The sequence below is a fragment of the Carassius auratus genome, chromosome 34 (genome assembly GCF_003368295.1).
Source record: "Carassius auratus strain Wakin chromosome 34, ASM336829v1, whole genome shotgun sequence".
NCBI lineage: Eukaryota > Metazoa > Chordata > Actinopteri > Cypriniformes > Cyprinidae > Carassius > Carassius auratus.
In genome coordinates this window covers 15,008,886-15,028,286 of record NC_039276.1, presented here as the reverse complement: position 1 = coordinate 15,028,286, position 19,401 = coordinate 15,008,886, and the positions used below count along the sequence as shown (strand labels likewise).

Sequence of the window (19,401 nt, the reverse complement as noted above, 5' to 3'; positions counted from 1 at the left end):
AACGAAGTTTAGTAAACTAAACACACACAAACACACAAACACACACACACACACACACACACACGCATACACTCGTACAAATAAAATTGTGCGCACACAACAAGCCTGTCTGTGTTCAGAGGTGATGTTGGCACAGTGCTGCATCTCTCTGTAGAGCATAAGTCTATTTGAGAACATGTCAGTAGAGATAGGTAACCAGGTAAAGAAAGATGTAGAAGGTGCTACACCTCCCTCTTTAACCAATCAATGCATTCTGAGCTCTATATATGAGCTTGTCTTAGAGAGACATTTTTATTCTCTAAAGGTTCTGATGACACGCTAAGGATCTAAAAATAGAAGTAGAAAAATAGGATATCTTTTAAAAATATTAAAAGGATATCTTTTAAAAAATACAATTGCTGTAAGAGATATATACATATACTATAAATAAATTTTATTCTGCATATTTTTCCTCATATCTATGTGTGAAGATATTGAATTTATTCAACTTTCTTGCAGATTGACGAGAACTACAACCATGGCTCCTATTTTACTGAACAGAATGGGAAATGAACACAGTGATTACATTCAGTAAGAAAACTGTATTTTACTCAAATCATTCTTATTTAACAGGTCAGAGCAGAAGCAAGAAGTTAAAGTTTAGAAGGTTAGATAAGGGTTTAAGTAGCTAGGCATTTCAGGCTGATGGTTGTGTAAAGATTTACTAAAGTTTACTGGCTTAAGTCTTGGGAGATACTGTGCTCAGTTCAGTTCTCATGTATCATTTACATAGTCAGGATACTAAGAAAAAGAGTGTAGAGTTATTTTAATGAGAACATTTTCGAAAGCTGTGAAAACATTCACTAAATCTTTTATTTTTCTTTAGATTCATTGTTGCTTTTTGAGTAACCCACTATTGCCGTAGTCTACGTCAATAACAGATGTGATGTGTAACAGACAGGTGGAGTATGTGAAGAACCCTCATCTGGACAGCATGGAAGAGGACATCCTGTACCACTTCAACCTGGGCACCAAGACCCATGACCTGCCCCAGATGTTTGGAGATGTGAAGGTGTGTAAGTCCTGACCAGACAAGAGTTAGACAGCAGATTTAAGCTTAACTTACATTTGATTACATGTTAAGTAAGAAAGTCTATAGGATTTAGAGTAGACGTTCTCAATTCTCAATCGCTCTTCACATTTTGTATGTATGTGTTAACTTTTTGCTTATTAGCATACATATTACTGGCATATTGGCTGCTTGTTAGTATTTAATGCCTTATTCTTAACCCTTAACCCTACCCAAATACCTAAACTAAACAACTACCTTACTAACTAATAATAAGAAGCAATTTAGGAGTGAGTTCAGGGAAATGTCTTAGTTAATACTGGATATGTGTCCCCTATTCTAAAGTGTCACCAACCAGATTTGGTTATATTAGATGTCTACTTTACACCGGACCAGAATTAAGAGCCACTGGTTTAAAGTATGATTGATAAAGATGGGTATGTTCTATATTCATAAAGATTAATGAACAGTCAGTCTGTCTGTCCATACCACACAATCAACATCCTGACTGGAAAACCCACTTAAACTCTTGTATCCCCTTAAAGGGGATTATTTTCCAATAATGAGTGTGCCTTATGTTCCTTATTACTTGCTGCTTAGAAAAATGAACAAGAAAGTAATGAGTAAGAAACATTCATTTGAGTCAGAATTATTTTATGTGGACCGCTATGTCAGAAAAAAAGTTGCCTAACACTACAGTCCGTTACACCGTTTAGTGCCTGATAAAAAATACATTTGTGGGAAAGTGATTCCTTTTGCTTCAATTGTCTTTCTGTAGTTTGTTTGTGTTGGCGGAAGTCCCAATCGGATGAGATCTTTTGCCCAGTTTATCCATGAGGAGCTGGAGCTGCCCAGCAACATCGCAGACATCAGAGATATCTGTGAAGGAACAGACCGGTATTCCATGTATAAAGTGGGACCTGTGCTGTCCATTAGTGTGAGTATCTCAAATATGGATGAGGCTGGTGTTTCATTCATTACGCGCATATTAATTGATTTTAACATCATGTGATGTGGGAGAATGTAGGAGTAGGAATCTTACCGATTCAGTAATATTGCTAATAGTGCTAAAAGTGCTAATGCACAATGAGGTGGGAAACATGTTTAGAGGTGTTTAAGACAAGCTGTAAGTTATTCTTGTACTTCAAATCATGCAACTTACTTTTCTAAAGGGCTGGACTTGTTTTGTGGCAGACTATTTTAACTAATTAATAATCATTTTAGTTATATCAATTATTCTGTATGGGGCTAGCATCACTTTGTCACAAGGATCATAACTTATGGATATTTTGATGTCTTTGACAGCATGGCATGGGCGTTCCCTCAATCTCCATCATGTTGCATGAGCTCATTAAATTGCTCTATCATGCTCGCTGTCGAGATGTCGTCATCTTTCGCATTGGCACGTCCGGCGGAGTTGGTGAGAACTTCCTGCTTTATTTTATGACTGAATTATGAAGTGCAAATACATCACACACGTGATTACAAATTTAATGGGAATTGTGGAGAGACAAACAGTAATCATTCAATAATTCAAACTCAGAAGCATTATATATTAGAGCTTAATAATGTTGCATGAAGGGGGCATGAAGTTTATGGGTTTGTTGCCCTGTTCTCTCGGGGGAACAAATTAATTTAGCCTTTTGTTTGAACACACAGGTCTGCCTGCAGGTACCGTAGTGATCACAGATAAAGCTGTAGACTCGTTCTTCAGGCCACAGTTTGAGCAGGTGGTTTTGGGAAAGGTAATCATCAGGAGCACAGAGCTAGATGTGGATGTGGCCAAAGAGCTGCTGCAGTACTCCTCAGAGCTTCCTAATATCCCCACTGTTATCGGAAACACAATGTGCACACATGACTTCTATGAAGGTACACTAATTGTTTTCTGTTTTATTTTGCTGTTGTTTTTGGCCCATATTGGGTTATCAAACAGTAGAGCAAGTTGCTAGTGATATGAGCATCATGGGTTTGATTTCCAGTGATTGCATAAACTGGTCAAATATATACTTTCAATGCAGTGCAAGTCAATTTAAAAATGTCAAATGTATAAAAATTTTAATTAGTTTATAAAACTGATAGTTGTGGTCCTGGATGTTGATTGGTCAATACAGTGCTCCGGTTGTGTAAAATATATAATATGGTGTAGATGTGCTACAAATACTATATAATTGTAGAATGGCCGTATAATCTGTTCATCAGCTATTGTGTGCGTACTAGTGTGAAGTACATCTAAAAGGCCAAATATTAGCCTTAGTTTACTTGTCAGACTTGCATAACAATAGCTGACTCTGTTTACATCATGGCCTCTTACACCTTACTGATCACAAGCATTCAAACCCAGACATCCTTTTGAAGACTGCATACTAAAAAAATTTTTTTTCCATCATTACTTCTTTCCCTGTTGTAGGTCAAGGGCGACTGGATGGAGCCCTGTGCTCATTTTCCACTGAAGAAAAATGGGAATATCTGAGAAAAGCCAGTGAAGCAGGCGTCAGGAACATTGAGATGGAGTCCACGGTCTTCGCTGCCATGTGTCGTGTCTGCAATCTTAAAGGTAGTTAGAAAGTTTACATTGTTTGGTGTCCTCATCACCACTATGACAGTTAACATTTTATTATATTAACATTATTATTTAATGGGGCAACATAATAGATAATAACTACATTTTATTGGTTTTCAACCAAGTTGTGCCAAGCTTTATAGATTTTTGAGCAATGCAAGTAAGATATTAAACGTTTTTTTTTTTTAAAGGCAAAGGTTTTCTATGAAGAACTTCAATTGGAGTATGTTCCTGACACATACAATTATAACATAATTTTTATCTAGTATGCACCAATCCTTCAATCATGAGTATGCAGTACTGCTTTATAAGCTTTATACCTCCTTTAAGCCATATGTTATAACCTTAAAACTACTTAAAGTAATACTTAATTATCATGCCATTGAACACTTAGTGGTGTCATCATTTTATATATTTATTTAGTTTATTTTTTATTTTTTGCAGCTGCAGTAGTGTGTGTGACTCTGCTGAACCGGTTTGAGGGGGATCAAATATCTACACCTCACGATGTTCTCCTGGAATATCAGCAGAGACCGCAGTGCCTGGTGGCTCATTTCATCAAGAAACGCCTTGGACTTATCCCATAAAACCCTGTAATGATTTACAGTGTATATAATACTGTTCATAGTGTCTATGTGTTATTTAAAGGTGACTTTCACATTCTCACACCATCTTCAGTGGACTTCCTTACATATTATCTCACTTTACACGTTACTAGTACTAGTACTAAAACAGCTTGTGTGTATTTTAAATTGTAAATTAAATATATATATATATATATATATACTGGAAAGCTTTTTGTTGTTTTTGTTGTTTTTTAATTACATAAAGTGAGTTTTCACACTGACCTTTTACACTGTACCAATAAAAATAAAATATTCTTTAGATTGTTTATGCTAAGCGTTCATGTAGTAACATGATTGTTGATGGTAGCTTTGGTGTCTAAGCAGAAATAAACTAATCTAAATAAAGTATATGTTAAGGTAATGAAATGAGTCATGTGGTTTTGTACTTTAACACTTGATACTAATAATACAGTATAACAAACTCAAAGCAACTGAATCTTCTGGAAATGCTGGATTCTGTGTGTCAAAAGGTTTGAATCATTAAGAACTTTGTACTGCAATAACAGTGTTTTAGGTCATAGTGTCACTTCTTACCACAACATAGTTTTTTAAAGTGACAAGTATTCTCAGAATTCGTGCTCTGCATTTAACCCATCCAAAGTGTGCGTGCGCACACACAACACGTACACACATGACACACCACACGACACACACACACACGTTTGTTTTTGTGAAAAGTGGGGACATCCCATAGGCGTAATGGTTTTTATACTGTAGAAACTGTATATTCTATCGCCATTCACCAACCCTAACCCTCACAGGAAACTTTGTGCATTTTTACTTTCTCAAAAAAACTCATTCTGTATGATTTATAAACGTTTTGAAAAATGGGGACATGGCTTATGTCCTCATAAGTCACCCTCTCCTTGTAATACCTGTGTCATACCCATGTCATTATACAGAGTTGTGTCCTGATATGTCACAAAAACATGCCCACAACACACACACACACACACACACACACACACACACACCATACACACACACACACACAATACACACGACACACACACACACCCCGAGCAGTGGGCAGCCATTTATGCTGCGGCACCTGGGGAGCAGCTGGGGGTTCAGTGCCTTTCTCAAGTGGTATTACTCTCTCAGCACTAGGCCATGACTTCCCCCGAATCTTAAATCTGAATCTGAGGCCGGTCAATAACATTGTCAAAAAAGCACTATAGCACTATATACTTTATTGTATATAAAAAGCCCAAAATGGTTAGATCTATTTGCCTCAGGCAAGCTGGATATATCATGAGAAATGAAATATTCCTTAATCTTTTGAGATCAAGACTTTGACACATCAATCAATCAACGCTCCAAATATTGAATAGTGTCCAAAGGAATATGGTTAAAAAATATGTAGACTAATTTGTAAGACAGTGGGCCACATGTAGACAAATCATGACTCATATATGTGAAAAGATGATTATATTCATATAATTATGGGTCAGGATCTGAAGGCAGCGGACTCCATGTCTCGTCTGGGTGGCTTTAGAGGTTGGATCTCAGAAAGAATCTGTCTTGCATAAGGGGTGTTATGGATACCCGCGGTTCTGAGCGCTTGTTCAATACGCACTCTGGGATCAGACACAATCTGAAAGAAGGAAAAAATAATAAGAGACTCAATTATTCATAACATTATCAACTGGTTACAAGTCCATATATCACCAAAATCTAAGTTTGAAGTGAGAACAACAATCAGGGAAGTAAAGTTAAATGGATTCCTATAAAAGTTCAATGATTTCTAGACTGTAATTCTGTAAACAGAGCAGCTGTTGCCAGGTTGATCTGCTTTAACATGAACAAGGTTAAAGTCAGTAACTTATCTCTGTTTTATGTGTATTTACAGGATGTGCTGTTAAATCTCCATGTTATGTAACAAAAGTCTGAAAAATATTGCTGTTTCACTGTTTGGCCTTGGACAGTGACTTTGTAGACGTCAGAGTCCCAAAATGTCATCACAGGTTAACCATTATTATTGGCAGAAACAGGATGTCCCATGTACTTGAGTGGACAATCAGAAGACAGGGCTGGGAAATGTGAGAATCTAACTATCGACCCTTTCAAATCATGAATTTGAAAAATGAATTGGCCACTACCCACAGGAAGAGAAAACTTAAATTACAAAACAGTAAAATGTGAAATTTAATTAAACGCATTAAATCTTATGTCTTCAACCCTGCTCCAGGGGACCCGCTGTCTTGCCAGTTTTATTTAAAGCCGACTTTGGCAAACCTGGCCTTTGATTTTTTTTAAGTGATCCTGAAGACTTTGTTTAACTGGTTCATATGTGTTTGGATATGATTTTAACTTAACACTGCAGGACAGTGGGTTTTCAGAAAAGAGGTTGAATATTGATTGAAATAGCTCATATATTGTGTTCAAGATATGTGATTCATACTACAAGCCAGCAGGTATGCAATTGTTGGTTACAGGTGCATCTCAATAAATTAGAATGTTATGGAAAAGATCATTTATTTCAGTAATTTACCACAAATTGTGAAACTTGTGTATTAAAGAAATTAAATGCACACTGACTAAAGTAGTTTAAGTCTTTGGTTCTTTTGACTGTAATGATTTGGGCTCAAATTTGAAAAAAAAAATCAGCTAATTAACTCAAAACACCTGCAAAGTTTTCCTGAGCCTTCAAAATGGTCTCTCAGTTTAGTTCACTAAGCTACAGCATCATTGGGGAAGACAGTTGTCCAGAAGACAATCATTGACACCCTTCACAAGGAGGGTAAGCCACAAACATTCGTTGCCAAAGAAGTGTGGAAGAAAAAGATGAACACCCGGCCGAAAGAACCGCAGCCTTATGAGGATTGTCAAGCAAAGTCGATTGAAGAATTTGAGTGAACTTCACAAGGAATGGACTGAGGCTGGGGTCAAGGCATACAGTCAAGGAATTTGGCTACAGTTGTCATATTCCTAGAGCTGTAGTCAAGTCCAGCTTTGTCGAGTCCAAGTCAAGTCCAAGTCCAGGACTAGTCGAGACTGAGTCAAGACCGAGTCCAAAGAGGTTCGAGTCCAAGTCAAGTCCAAGTCCAAAAGTTTCGAGTCCAAGTCGAGACCGAGTCCAAATGAGAGAAAAAATTGTCCTCTTCAAGACCACATACTTAACTACTGATAATGTTTGTGATGTGAGAGAAAGCATATCTCCTATTCTAAGAAAATACATTTACATTATTATTTGTTACATTATTATTAGGGAAGTCGTGGCCTAATGGTTAGAGGGTTGGACTCCCAATCGAAGGGTTGTGAGTTCTAGTCTCGGGCCGGACGGAATTGTGGGTGGGGGTAGTGCATTAACAGGGGTCTCCGAACTAGATCCTGGAGGACCAATGTCCTGAAAAGTTTAGCTCCAACTGGCTTTAACACACCTGAAAGATTATTGTGTCTAGTAAGAGCTTGATTAGCTGGTTCAAGTGTGTATAATTAGGGTTAAAGCTAACATGGACGTTACACAAGATCCCGGGCCCTAAGCATAGGCGATCCTGATGGGCCCCCATGCCCCCCACCCATCAAAATATCCAGGTAAAATAAAATATATTTCAGATTCATACTTTTTCAAGGGCCCTCTCTTCATTTGGGCCCTGGTAATGAGTACTGGTTTTACCCCCAGTCCGACCCTGGGAGCTAAACTATAAAGGACACTGGCCCTCTAGAACAGAGTTTGGAGCTGTAAGGTCAAATTATTTTTATGTACTTTATTTTCATTTTATTTACGTAATAATGCTGCTTTTGCTGACATTATGTCTGTGGTCAAAAATTAAAATGACTGATGCCTTGGCACAGTGCACAGACACACGCAAAGCTCGGGATATGACAAATGCGCGCAGCAAGAAGGGATACGTTTGGCTCTACTGGGCATGCGCACATAAATACAGCGACATCTTTGTCATACTGTACTTAGTGCTTGCATAGACTACTCGGCGCTGTTGGAAACAATCAACTACTCCAGCATGCATTAACCATAATTCATACAACGTGTTTGCAAGTACGACGCAAATTTTAGAACTACAATATTGCGTGGAGCTTTTACTATATGATCTTATCTATGTTGCATGTAAAAATAAAACATGTAATGTAATAATTAGGGTTGTGCCTGAAGCCGAATACCTTATTCGGAATGGCAAGGATAATGGCTTAAAAAACGAATAACGGACAAGGAATATTTCTGCCTGAATACTTGACTGAAGCTGACACAGTCTGGTGTTTGCAGTCTTTATGAGTGAAAAGAGCGCAAATCAAACACCGCATTGTTGTCGCCTCTCTGCGCATCTCTCAGAAATCAGAGCGTTGCAAGAGTAATTTAACCTATACATCATACACGTTATAGTATTTGTTTATATTTAAAAGGTAAATACTTAAAGCTTAGGCCACGATATGATACGAATGAATGGAATAAGCACAGCGCGCTCACGAATCAAACAGACACGCTGCGCGTCTCAGTCTCTCAAAAACCAATTCAGTGTTCTCTCAAGATTGGCTAATAATCAGCTTAGATACGGATACATTGTCTATTTATCCTACATGTTTGCATCTTTACCTTTTGCTGGTTTGCGCGACACACACACATCTGTTTAGTGAAGTTCATTAACATTAAGATTCTGCGTAATGAAAATGTGCGCATTGAATGGATTCAGTCGTGTTCAAATGATCGCTAAACGTTTGTCATGACATCTCTCTGCTTGCATGATAAATATTATTTTAGAAATTAATAATTATTTTAGTTTAACTCAACATACTTGTTCAGTGATAACTACAAAATATATATATATATAAAAAGTCATAACGGTCTTATCAAGTAACTGTACGATGTTGTATCCGAATGCAGACAGGAATATTTTTGTGATTGCTACAGATACAAATACTGGCTGTTACATGACAATTTAAATATGTAATGTCATAATTACATATTTGGCCGGAGGTCGATGATCGACTTTGTGGTCGTGTCATCAGACCTTCGGCCATATGTCTTGGACACTCGGGTGAAGAGAGGGGCGGAGCTGTCAACTGATCACCACCTGGTGGTGAGTTGGATCCGATGGCGGGGGAGGAAGCTGGACAGACTCGGCAGACCCAAACGTACTGTGAGGGTCTGTTGGGAACGTTTGGCCGAGCCCCCTGTCAGAGAGATCTTCAACTCCCACCTCCGGCAGAGCTTCGACCGGATCCCGAGGGAGTCTGGAGATATTGAGTCCGAGTGGACCATGTTCTCCACCTCCATTGTCGCTGCGGCTTCTCGGAGCTGTGGCCGTAAGGTCTCCGGTGCCTGTCGAGGCGGCAATCCCCGAACCCGGTGGTGGACACCGGAAGTAAGGGATGCTGTCAAGCTGAAGAAGGAGTCCTATCGGGCCTGGATGGCTTGTGGGACTCCGGAGGCAGCTGACAGGTACCGGCAGGCCAAGCGGACTGCAGCCCAGGTAGTCGTGGAGGCAAAAACTCGGGCCTGGGAGGAGTTCGGTGAGGCCATGGAGAAGGACTATCGGTTGGCCTCGAAGAGATTCTGGCAAACTGTTCGACGCCTCAGGAGGGGGAAGCAGTGCCCTACCAACACTGTTTACAGTAGAGATGGGCACCTGTTGACCTCAACTGGGGATATCGTCGGGCGGTGGAAGGAATACTTCGAGGATCTTCTCAATCCCACCGACTTGTGTTCCGTTGAGGAAGCAGTGGCTGGGGACTCGGAGGGGCACTCGTCCATCACCCGGGCTGAAGTCATCGAGGTAGTTAAAAAGCTCCTCGGTGGCAAGGCACCGGGGGTGGACGAGATCCGCCCCGAGTACCTCAAGTCTCTGGATGTTGTGGGGCTGTCTTGGCTGGCACGCCTCTGCAACATCGCATGGCGGTTGGGGACAGTACCTCTGGACTGGCAGACCGGGGTGGTGGCCCCTCTTTTCAAGAAGGGGGACCGGAGAGTGTGTTCCAACTATAGGGGGATCACACTTCTCAGCCTCCCTGGGAAAGTCTATGCCAGGGTACTGGAGAGGAGAATTCGGCCGATAGTGGAACCTCGGATCCAGGAGGAACAGTGTGGTTTTCGTCCCGGTCGTGGAACACTGGACCAGCTCTATACCCTTTCCAGGGTGCTGGAGGGTTCATGGGAGTTTGCCCAACCAGTCCACATGTGTTTTGTGGACTTGGAGAAGGCATTCGACCGTGTTCCTCGCGACATCCTGTGGAGGGTGCTCCGGGAGTATGGGGTCGGCGGCTCCCTACTTAGGGCTGTTCGGTCCCTGTACGACCGGAGCAAGAGCTTGGTTCGCATTGCCGGCAGTAAGTCAGACCTGTTCCCGGTGCATGTTGGACTCCGGCAGGGCTGCCCTTTGTCACCGGTTCTGTTCATAATTTTTATGGACAGAATTTCTAGGCGCAGCCAAGGGCCGGAGAGTGTCCGGTTTGGGGACCATACGATTTCGTCGCTGCTTTTTGCGGATGATGTTGTCGTGTTGGCATCCTCAGACCAGGACCTTCAGTGTGCATTGGGACGGTTTGCAGCCGAGTGTGAATCGGCCGGGATGAGAATCAGCACCTCCAAGTCCGAGGCCATGGTTCTCAGTCGGAAAAGGGTGGATTGCCCACTTCAGGTTGGTGGAGAGTTCCTGCTTCAAGTGGAGGAGTTCAGGTATCTTGGAGTCTTGTTCACGAGTGAGGGAAGGATGGAACGTGAGATTGACAGACGGATCGGTGCAGCTTCTGCAGTAATGCGGTCGCTGTACCGGTCTGTCGTGGTGAAGAAGGAGCTGAGCTGTAAGGCAAAGCTCTCGATTTACCGGTCAATCTACGTTCCTACTCTCACCTATGGTCATGAGCTGTGGGTCATGACCGAAAGGACAAGATCCCGGATACAGGCGGCCGAAATGAGCTTTCTCCGTCGGGTGGCTGGGCGCTCCCTTAGAGATAGGGTGAGAAGCTCGGTCACTCGGGAGGAGCTCAGAGTAGAGCCGTTGCTCCTCCACATCGAGAGGAGCCAGCTGAGGTGGCTCGGGCATCTATTTCGGATGCCTCCTGGACGCCTTCCCAGGGAGGTGTTCCAGGCACGTCTCACCGGGAGGAGGCCCCGGGGAAGACCTAGGACACGCTGGAGGGACTATGTCTCCCGGCTGGCCTGGGAACGCCTCGGGGTCCCCCCGGAAGAGCTGGAGGAAGTGGCTAGGGAGAGGGAAGTCTGGGCGTCTCTGCTTAGACTGTTGCCCCCACGACCCGGCCCCGGATAAGCGGAAGATGATGGATGGATGGATGGATGGATGGATGTCATAATTATAAAGTTTTTTTTTTTTAATTTAAACATGTAATTGTTGCATAAGGCTATACATTAATATAGCGTTTATTGATAAAAAAAATGATTTAGTGTTTTCATTTACAATAGCATGAACCACGAGTAGTCGAGTCACTCAAGCATTTTTAATTAAAAAAATCGACTAGTAGAAATCAGTAGTCTTGCAACCACTATACTGTACAACAATAATAAGTATATCATTATTGTAAAGGGGACGTTTGAGGCTATCTAGGTGTACGTTAGACGTAAATAAAACACAATCTAACAGGTAGAAAATTAAATTAGAAACATCTAAACTTTTGAGGTCGCAGTAAGTGCACCGCTGGTCATGCACATCCTTTCCCGGAACAATACTGAAAGCTAAGATGGAGAAACAGATGATCTTAGCTGTACAAGGATAGACATTTTGTAAATGAATCTATTAGCAGAGCTACTACAAGGGATGTTTAGTGCTGGAAATCCATTTATTCTTTGCTGAAACTTCTGCGTCTTCATGGAGCGTGGGTCATGGTTGCCCAGCAACAGCAGACGCCACTGGAGCAAGAGCGCAGATTACAGAGTGCTTTCGAAATAAGGAGAGCTGCGCGCCTAGCGTTTTCCACAAGTTTTCAGTCGCGACATCATGCAAATGTGGTTTTGTTATGAAGGAGAAATTATTTTATTTTTTTGCTGGACTCGGTCGAGACCAACTAGAAGACTTGGCGAGTCCAATGGCCAAGTCCGAGACAAGTCTGAGTGAAAATGCAACGAGTCCGAGACAAGTCCGAGACGACAGAAAGATGTCTCGAGTCCGGACTCGAGTCCAAGACCGGACTCGAGTACTACAGCCCTACATATTCCTCTTGTGAAGCCACTCCTGAACCAGAAACAGAGGTGTCTTACCCGGGCTAATGAGAAGAAGAACTGGACTGTTGCCCAGTGGTCTAAAGTTCTCTTTTCAGATGAGAGCAGGTTTTGTATTTCATTTGGAAACCAAGGTCTTAGAATCTGGAAGATGGTGGAGAAGCTCATAGCCCAAGCTGCTTGAAGTCCAGTGTTAAATTTCCACAGTCTGTGATAATTTGGGGTGCAAAGTCATCTGCTGGTGTTAGTCCATTGTGTTCTTTGAAAACCAAAGTCACTGCACCGTTTACCAAGAAATCTCACATACTTTCAAGAAGGCCAACAATTCACTATTTTTTTTTTAATTTATTTTTTTATTGGTCTTATCAAAATATTCTAATTTGTTGAGAATTAAATGTGAGCCAAAATCGCCACATTAAAAGAACCAAAGACTACTTAAGTCTGTGTGCATTAAATTTCTTTAATACAAAAGTTTCACAATTTGTGTTGAATTACTGAAATAAATGAACTTTTCCATGACATTCTAAGTTATTGAGATGCACCTGTAGATAGTGTAATAGTATTGACTGATAAAATGCTTCATGTGTATTTGTGTGTTGTAAGGTGAATGTGTGAGTGGTATGGTATGGTATCTACAGTATGTGCTGTGTGTGTTACCTGTGAATCCGTGTATGTATTTAGCTGGTACAGTGGCCTTTGTAATGTAAACACTTCTTCAGGCTGTTGACGTACTCTCCACACCACTGTGTTTCCCATCATCCTCTCTGGGTCGGCTTTAGCTACTTTAGAGACCTTAAAGCAAACAAATAAGCACAAGTTTTTTTTTTTTTTTTTTTTTTTTTTCAAATGATGCTATACCCCAAACTTAGAATACACCCTGATTCAGATCAATAGGTGGAATGTGTGTGTACCTGGTTGCGTAAAGCCTGCAGTCTCTCCTCTCTCTCTTTATCTTCCTTCTGTTTTTGTTTTTCTTCAGCTTCACGCATCTGCAGTTTCTGCTGAAACTGCTCTTTCCTGAAATTCACTCTGTACAACATATACAACCAATGACAGAGCTGAAACAATTATGTCTGTAAAACACTGTCATTACATTTTTCAACTTTTTTGACAATATTTAGTGTGCAGTATTTCTCAATATTGTATTGTAATCATCATCGTCATCATCATCATCATCATCATCATCTACAATATTTTTTATGGAAACAAGGATGAAAATGATGTAATAATGTTTATTTATATGTACCCCATACAATACATAGTAAGTAATAGTATTATTTGAATACTTTCATACAAGTCATTGAAATATATGAAACAACCCAAGCAGAAACTTCCGTTAATTAGTTGTTATATTAGACTTTTGAACTGATTCAATGAAAAACCTGTTTTCTTTTTATTTATTAAATAAATAAACAAAAAGCTTGACCCTCTTCCACTAGATTTGAACGATCGGGATCAAACGACAAAAAGATTTGGGGGGCTCGTCAAAATATGGATCCAAAACAAAGTCGGTAAATATATAATTTTTTATGCTTATAACTAGGTTTTTATTTTTAAAAAGAGCCTAGGTGTTAAGCTTTAAATGTATTGAGACCATTTTGTTTAAGTGCGTTTGATTTGGAAAGTGCTTTGATAGTTCATTGAATTGAAAGTTTTTGTTTTGATTCATTGGGAAGACGCATGTGTATTATTTTGAAAATTAATTTCGTTTGGAATAATTTGTTTATTTATTTTTCGTTGCAGGTGTGTGAGAGGAGGAGAACATTTAGTTAATTTGTGCCTGGGCTGTTTTTTTTTTAAGTGAGCCAGGTTGAAGTATTGGCGGTGGGCTATTGTTTGGTAAGTGTGGGACTGCGCGTTCAAGATTGAGTTTATTGATAAAGTATTCGATAAAATAATTATCGGAGCTTTAAGAGTGCCTGGCCGCGGGACATGCTTTTACTAGGGATGCACCGAAATGAAAATTCTTGGCCGATACCGAAAACCGAAAAAGAGAAAACCAAGGCCAAAAACCGAAACCGAAACACCGAAAGAAATTATGCCAATTATTAGTACCATTGCATTTATTGCTATGACCGTGTACTAACTTTACTAAAATTAAGACATTGCAATTGCATAAATTAATATTAAAGTTTCAAAGATAATTACAATTACATAACTTATTTAAAAAAAACATAAAAAAACATAATTACAAATGATGCAAATATTTATTAAGCACATTGCAACAATGCACAGTATAAAATAAAATTCGAACCAAAAATGTATCCCACTCATGTGTATATTTAATAATAATGTACAGGCCCACATGGCCTGCAGAAAGGTTTTAAAATGAACAGTTCTCTCATAAAAACAAAGTGCATTTAGGTGAAGTGCATTTGAAATTGTTCTCTGTAGGACTAGAAAGTGCATCACTTCTCCAGTATAGGCAAGACTGTTATCACTTCTGGGGATGGGGACTTCAGACAGATAACCATCTAGCTGTTGAGCAGTTGAGCTTGTCATCTGCCTGACATTTGAGAAATATTTGAGAGAGTGTATTTAAATAGGGCCAGGGCATAAATAAACATTTTTATCAAATTAAAGCAGAAATCTAGCAGAAAATCTAGCATAAATATGGCTACAATTTGATATCATGTATGTACATATGTTTGTGTGTGTGTGTGTGTGTGTATATATATATATATATATATATATATATATATATATATATATATATATATATATATATATATATATATATATATAGTAGCCTAAGAACAAAATAGCCAACGTATTATTATTATTTGAGGCACTTTCTTGCAGAATTCCACTGAACATATCAGACAACGATGGTGCATGGCACTCATCTGGTGCAGAGACAAGTCTTTTTTTTCTGCGCTCTGATCTGTCTCCTGCACTTGGCGCTTCTCCGTCTCCACACGGGTTCTCCGCATACAGCGCGGCCTGGATCATTTCTCGTGCGCGCTGCCTTATTTCCGCATCCAAGTAATGGTCTTTATAATGCGGATAAAGCACATTCGCGATGAAGTGCAGAGGATCCGAAAAGATCTCAGGGAGACGTGTGCTAACAGACTCTATAAGACTGTACTTTTCTTTGTTTTTACTTCGTGTTCCGTCTTAATCTCTTTGTTAGGAGACGCTTTAGTGCTGCGAATAAAGGAATACGAAGAGAGAGAATGTTCTCACTGGTGTTAAGTGAATGTCACGTGGAGCTCGTGGTCTGCGCTATGCAGGTGCACGTGCAGGTCGCGGTTTGCGTCCTCACAACATTTCGAAACCGAAAAGGTCATTTTCGGCCGAAAATTTTCGGTGGCCGAAATTTCGGTGCATCCCTAGCTTTTACATCAATGAACGGTGGTGTACAGATGTAACTGTGTTAAAGAAGACGTGCTGCTCAAATCTCGAAACACTCTTCATTAACTGCAAGCTGTTCTATTCGCCGCGGGAGTTTCACTCGTTCATTCTGGTTAGTGTTTACATTCCTCCGCAAGCGCATGTGAGCTCAGCTTTACAGAAACTCGCTGATCAGATCACAGACACAGAACAACAACACCCAGACTCCATTTTAATCATTCTTGGGGACTTTAATAAAGCCAATCTCTCCCGTGAACTGCCAAAATACAGACAGCATGTTACTTGTCCCACACGAGACAGTAATATATTGGATCACTGTTACACAACAATAAAGGATGCATTTCACTCTGTTCCGCAAGCAGCTTTGGGACGTTCTGATCACCTTCTGGTTCATCTTATACCGTCCTACAGGCAGAAACTAAAATCAGCTAAACCTGTGGTAAGGACAGTAAAAAGATGGACTAATGAAGCAGAGCAGGATTTACAATCTTGTTTTGACCTTACTGATTGGAGTGTTTTTGAAGCTGCTGCCACCGATCTGGATGAACTCACAGAGACCGTAACATCATATATCAGTTTCTGTGAGGATATGTGTATTCCTACAAAGACTCAACTAAATTACAACAATGACAAACCGTGGTTCACTGCAAAACTCAGACAGCTCCGTCAGGCCAAAGAAGATGCTTACGTGAAGGAAGACAATTTCCTGTATAAACAGGCTAAATATACACTGGAAAAAGAGATCAAAGTGGCAAAGAGGAATTATTCTGAAAAAATAAGGACTCTGTTAACTATGTGAGATAAAGTTTTTGGGCCACCTCCGACTGCAAGGGCTGAAATGGATTATCACTATGAAGCCCGAGGGTGTTGAGACACCGGAGGAAGCTGCCGCAAATTCTGATGCATATGCAGAATTGATACAATTCTTGGACAATAAAAGTTTATCGCTGGTGATGCGAGACGCAGCCGATGATGGACGTGCAGCGCTAAAGATTTTGAGAGACTATTATGCAGGTAAAGGAAAACCACGAGTAATAAGCCTGTATACTGAACTGACCTCGCTTCAAAAATCAAGCAGCGAAAGTGTGACTGAATACGTTATTCGAGCGGAAAACGCTATCACGGCATTACGAAATGCTGGAGAGACTTTGAGTGACGGGTTGCTGATAACTATGGTTTTGAAGGGGCTTCCTGAGACTTTTAAACCGTTTGCCATCCATATAACGCAAGCAGATGAGACGATATCATTTGCCGAATTCAAAACGAAGCTTCGAAGCTACGAGGACATCGAAAAGATGCGTGCCCCAGCCGCTGAGGACAATGTAATGTCAGTGCGGGCGCGACAAAGGACAGCGAGACCCGCCAGTGCAGGTTCAACTGAAAGTGGAGCTCAACAGGCTGCAGCGGACGTCGTGTGCTACAGGTGTGGTCTGAAAGGACACATATCCCGCGCTTGCCAGCGAAAACTGTGGTGTAGCCACTGCAAAAGCAGTACACACCGCGACTCAACCTGCAGGAGGAGACGGCGTCAGGACGCAACATGGAGAGCCGCTGAGGAAGTGACAGACGAATACGTATTCCTGGTGACGGATGGGGCGGCAGGATCCCAGCCAAGCAGCCAGGGTATCTACACGAGGGGCCTGATGGTCGACTGCGGGGCAACCTCGCATATCGTCACTGATATTGCAAAGTTCAAAAGTTTTGATGATGAGTTCCAGTCCGGGACACATTGCATGGAGTTGGCTGACGGCACGAGGTGTAAAGGAGTGGCAGAGCGCCGAGGTGATGCAGAAGTCTACTTGATGGACAGCCGAGGACGCCACCTCAAAACTACGCTGAGACGGGCGCTGTATATTCCTTCTTACCCGCAGGATATATTCTCGGTGCAAGCAGCAGCTAACAGCGGAGCGACTGTGACTTTCAAGAAAGGCAAGAACATTCTGATGCACAAAGACGGTACAAAATGTCCTATTCATGTACATGATAGACTATATTATTTGCATAAAGTACCAAATGAATGTGATGACCATGTTAAGGGATGCTATGATTTAAAGACATGGCATGAGATATTGGGACACTGTAATTTTGATGATGTTCAGAGGTTAGAAGGTATTGTTGATGGTATGAAAATTAAGGGTCCAATAAATAAACCCCCATTTTGTGAAGTGTGCACCCAAGGCAAGTTTACGCAAAGTAGAAACAGAAAGCCTGATGTGAGGGCTAAAAGACCTCTAGAGTTAGTACACACAGATCTGGCAGGTCCAATTCAGCCAGATTCCAGAGAGGGGTATAAATATGTCCTGTCATTCACTGATGATTTTTCCAGTGCAGTGTTTATATATGCCCTTAAGAATAAAAGTGACACACTACAAGCCACAGAGAGGTTTCTAGCAGATATGGCCCCATATGGTAAAATTCAACGCCTTAGATCTGATAATGGCACTGAGTTTACTGCAAAGCATTACAAAACACTGTTGATTAAGAATGGTATTAGACATGAGACTTCTGCACCTTATTCTCCCCATCAAAATGGTACAGCAGAGCGAAATTGGCGCACACTTTTTGACATGGCACGATGCATGTTGAGAGAGGAGGAGGCCAGCCTATCTCCATGACTATGTTTCTCAACAGGCATCTGATGAGGAAACTGATCAGGTACAGATTAACATAGATTACTGTTATAGAGTGACATGTAACATACCTGTAACTTTCACAGAAGCTGTAACCTCAGATAGATCAAAAGAGTGGGTTGCTGCGATGGATGAGGAGATGCAGTCACTTATAGAGAATAACACATTTACCCTAAGTAGCTTGCCAGAGGTTAAGACGGTAGTGGGGGGTAGATGGGTTTATGCAATCAAGAACAACATAGATGGATCTGAAAAGTGCAAAGCACGTTATGTGGCAAAAGGATACAGTCAGAAGAGAGGTGTAGATTATGAGGAGACATTTTCCCCTACAGCTAATTTGACGAGTATCAGAGTGATAATGCAAAAAGCAGCACAAGAAAACCTGATTTTGCACCAAGTGGATGTTAAAACTGCCTATTTGAATGCACCAATAGACCATGAAATTTACATGGAACAGCCAGAGGGCTATGAGGTGAAATCTGACACAAATGAAAAATTGTTTTGTAAATTGGAAAGATCACTGTATGGATTAAAACAATCTGGCAGAAATTGGAACAAATTGCTGCATGAGTACCTAACCAAAAACCACTTTGAGCAGAATCAAGCTGATCACTGTGTTTACACATGGGAAACGGAAAATGAAAAGGTGATAATTGTAATATGGGTTGATGATTTGTTGATTGCTGCAAGTGATGTAAATGTACTCAGAAATGTGAAGGACATGATTACAGAAAGATTCAAAATGAAGGACTTGGGCAAATTAAGGCATTTTTTGGGTATTGATTTTAATCAAAGTGATAACTGTGTGAGAATGTCACAAACAAAATATGTGGGAAAAATATTGAAAAGGTTTAACATGCAGGTAGATCGACACCTTGTGAACAAAAATTAGACTATACTAATGGTGCTGAAAAGATGACTGATGTGAGAAAATATAGAGAGGCAGTTGGAAGCCTTCTTTATCTGACCATTTGTACTTGACCTGATTTAAGTTTTGTAGTATGCAAACTGGCACAGTATTTCACAGAGCCAACTGTTGAGCAATGGGCCACAGT

At 40.7% G+C, this 19,401-nt stretch overlaps 2 protein-coding genes across 3 annotated transcripts in view; one reads left to right on the top strand and one right to left on the bottom strand.

The window, feature by feature from the left end:
• Positions 1 to 291: 291 nt before the first annotated feature.
• upp2 (uridine phosphorylase 2) lies at positions 292 to 4,595 on the top strand. Its single transcript, XM_026218191.1, has 8 exons — positions 292 to 400; positions 499 to 570; positions 937 to 1,051; positions 1,827 to 1,985; positions 2,354 to 2,468; positions 2,708 to 2,917; positions 3,456 to 3,602; positions 4,053 to 4,595. Exons 2-8 carry the CDS (start codon positions 518 to 520, stop codon positions 4,193 to 4,195), a joined length of 942 nt encoding a protein of 313 aa, XP_026073976.1. The 5' UTR covers positions 292 to 400; positions 499 to 517; the 3' UTR covers positions 4,196 to 4,595.
• Positions 4,596 to 5,424: 829 nt separating this feature from the next.
• The window catches only part of LOC113053282 (coiled-coil domain-containing protein 148), a 120,689-nt gene continuing 106,712 nt past the window's right edge, over positions 5,425 to 19,401 (bottom strand). For both annotated transcript variants that reach the window (XM_026218189.1, XM_026218190.1), the window contains exons 13-15: positions 13,274 to 13,391; positions 13,020 to 13,154; positions 5,425 to 5,831 (exon numbers count right to left, since the gene is read on the bottom strand). In XM_026218189.1, the coding sequence (XP_026073974.1) occupies positions 5,685 to 5,831; positions 13,020 to 13,154; positions 13,274 to 13,391 (400 nt within the window). In that variant the 3' untranslated portion in view covers positions 5,425 to 5,684. The remainder of the gene's footprint in view (positions 5,832 to 13,019; positions 13,155 to 13,273; positions 13,392 to 19,401) is intronic.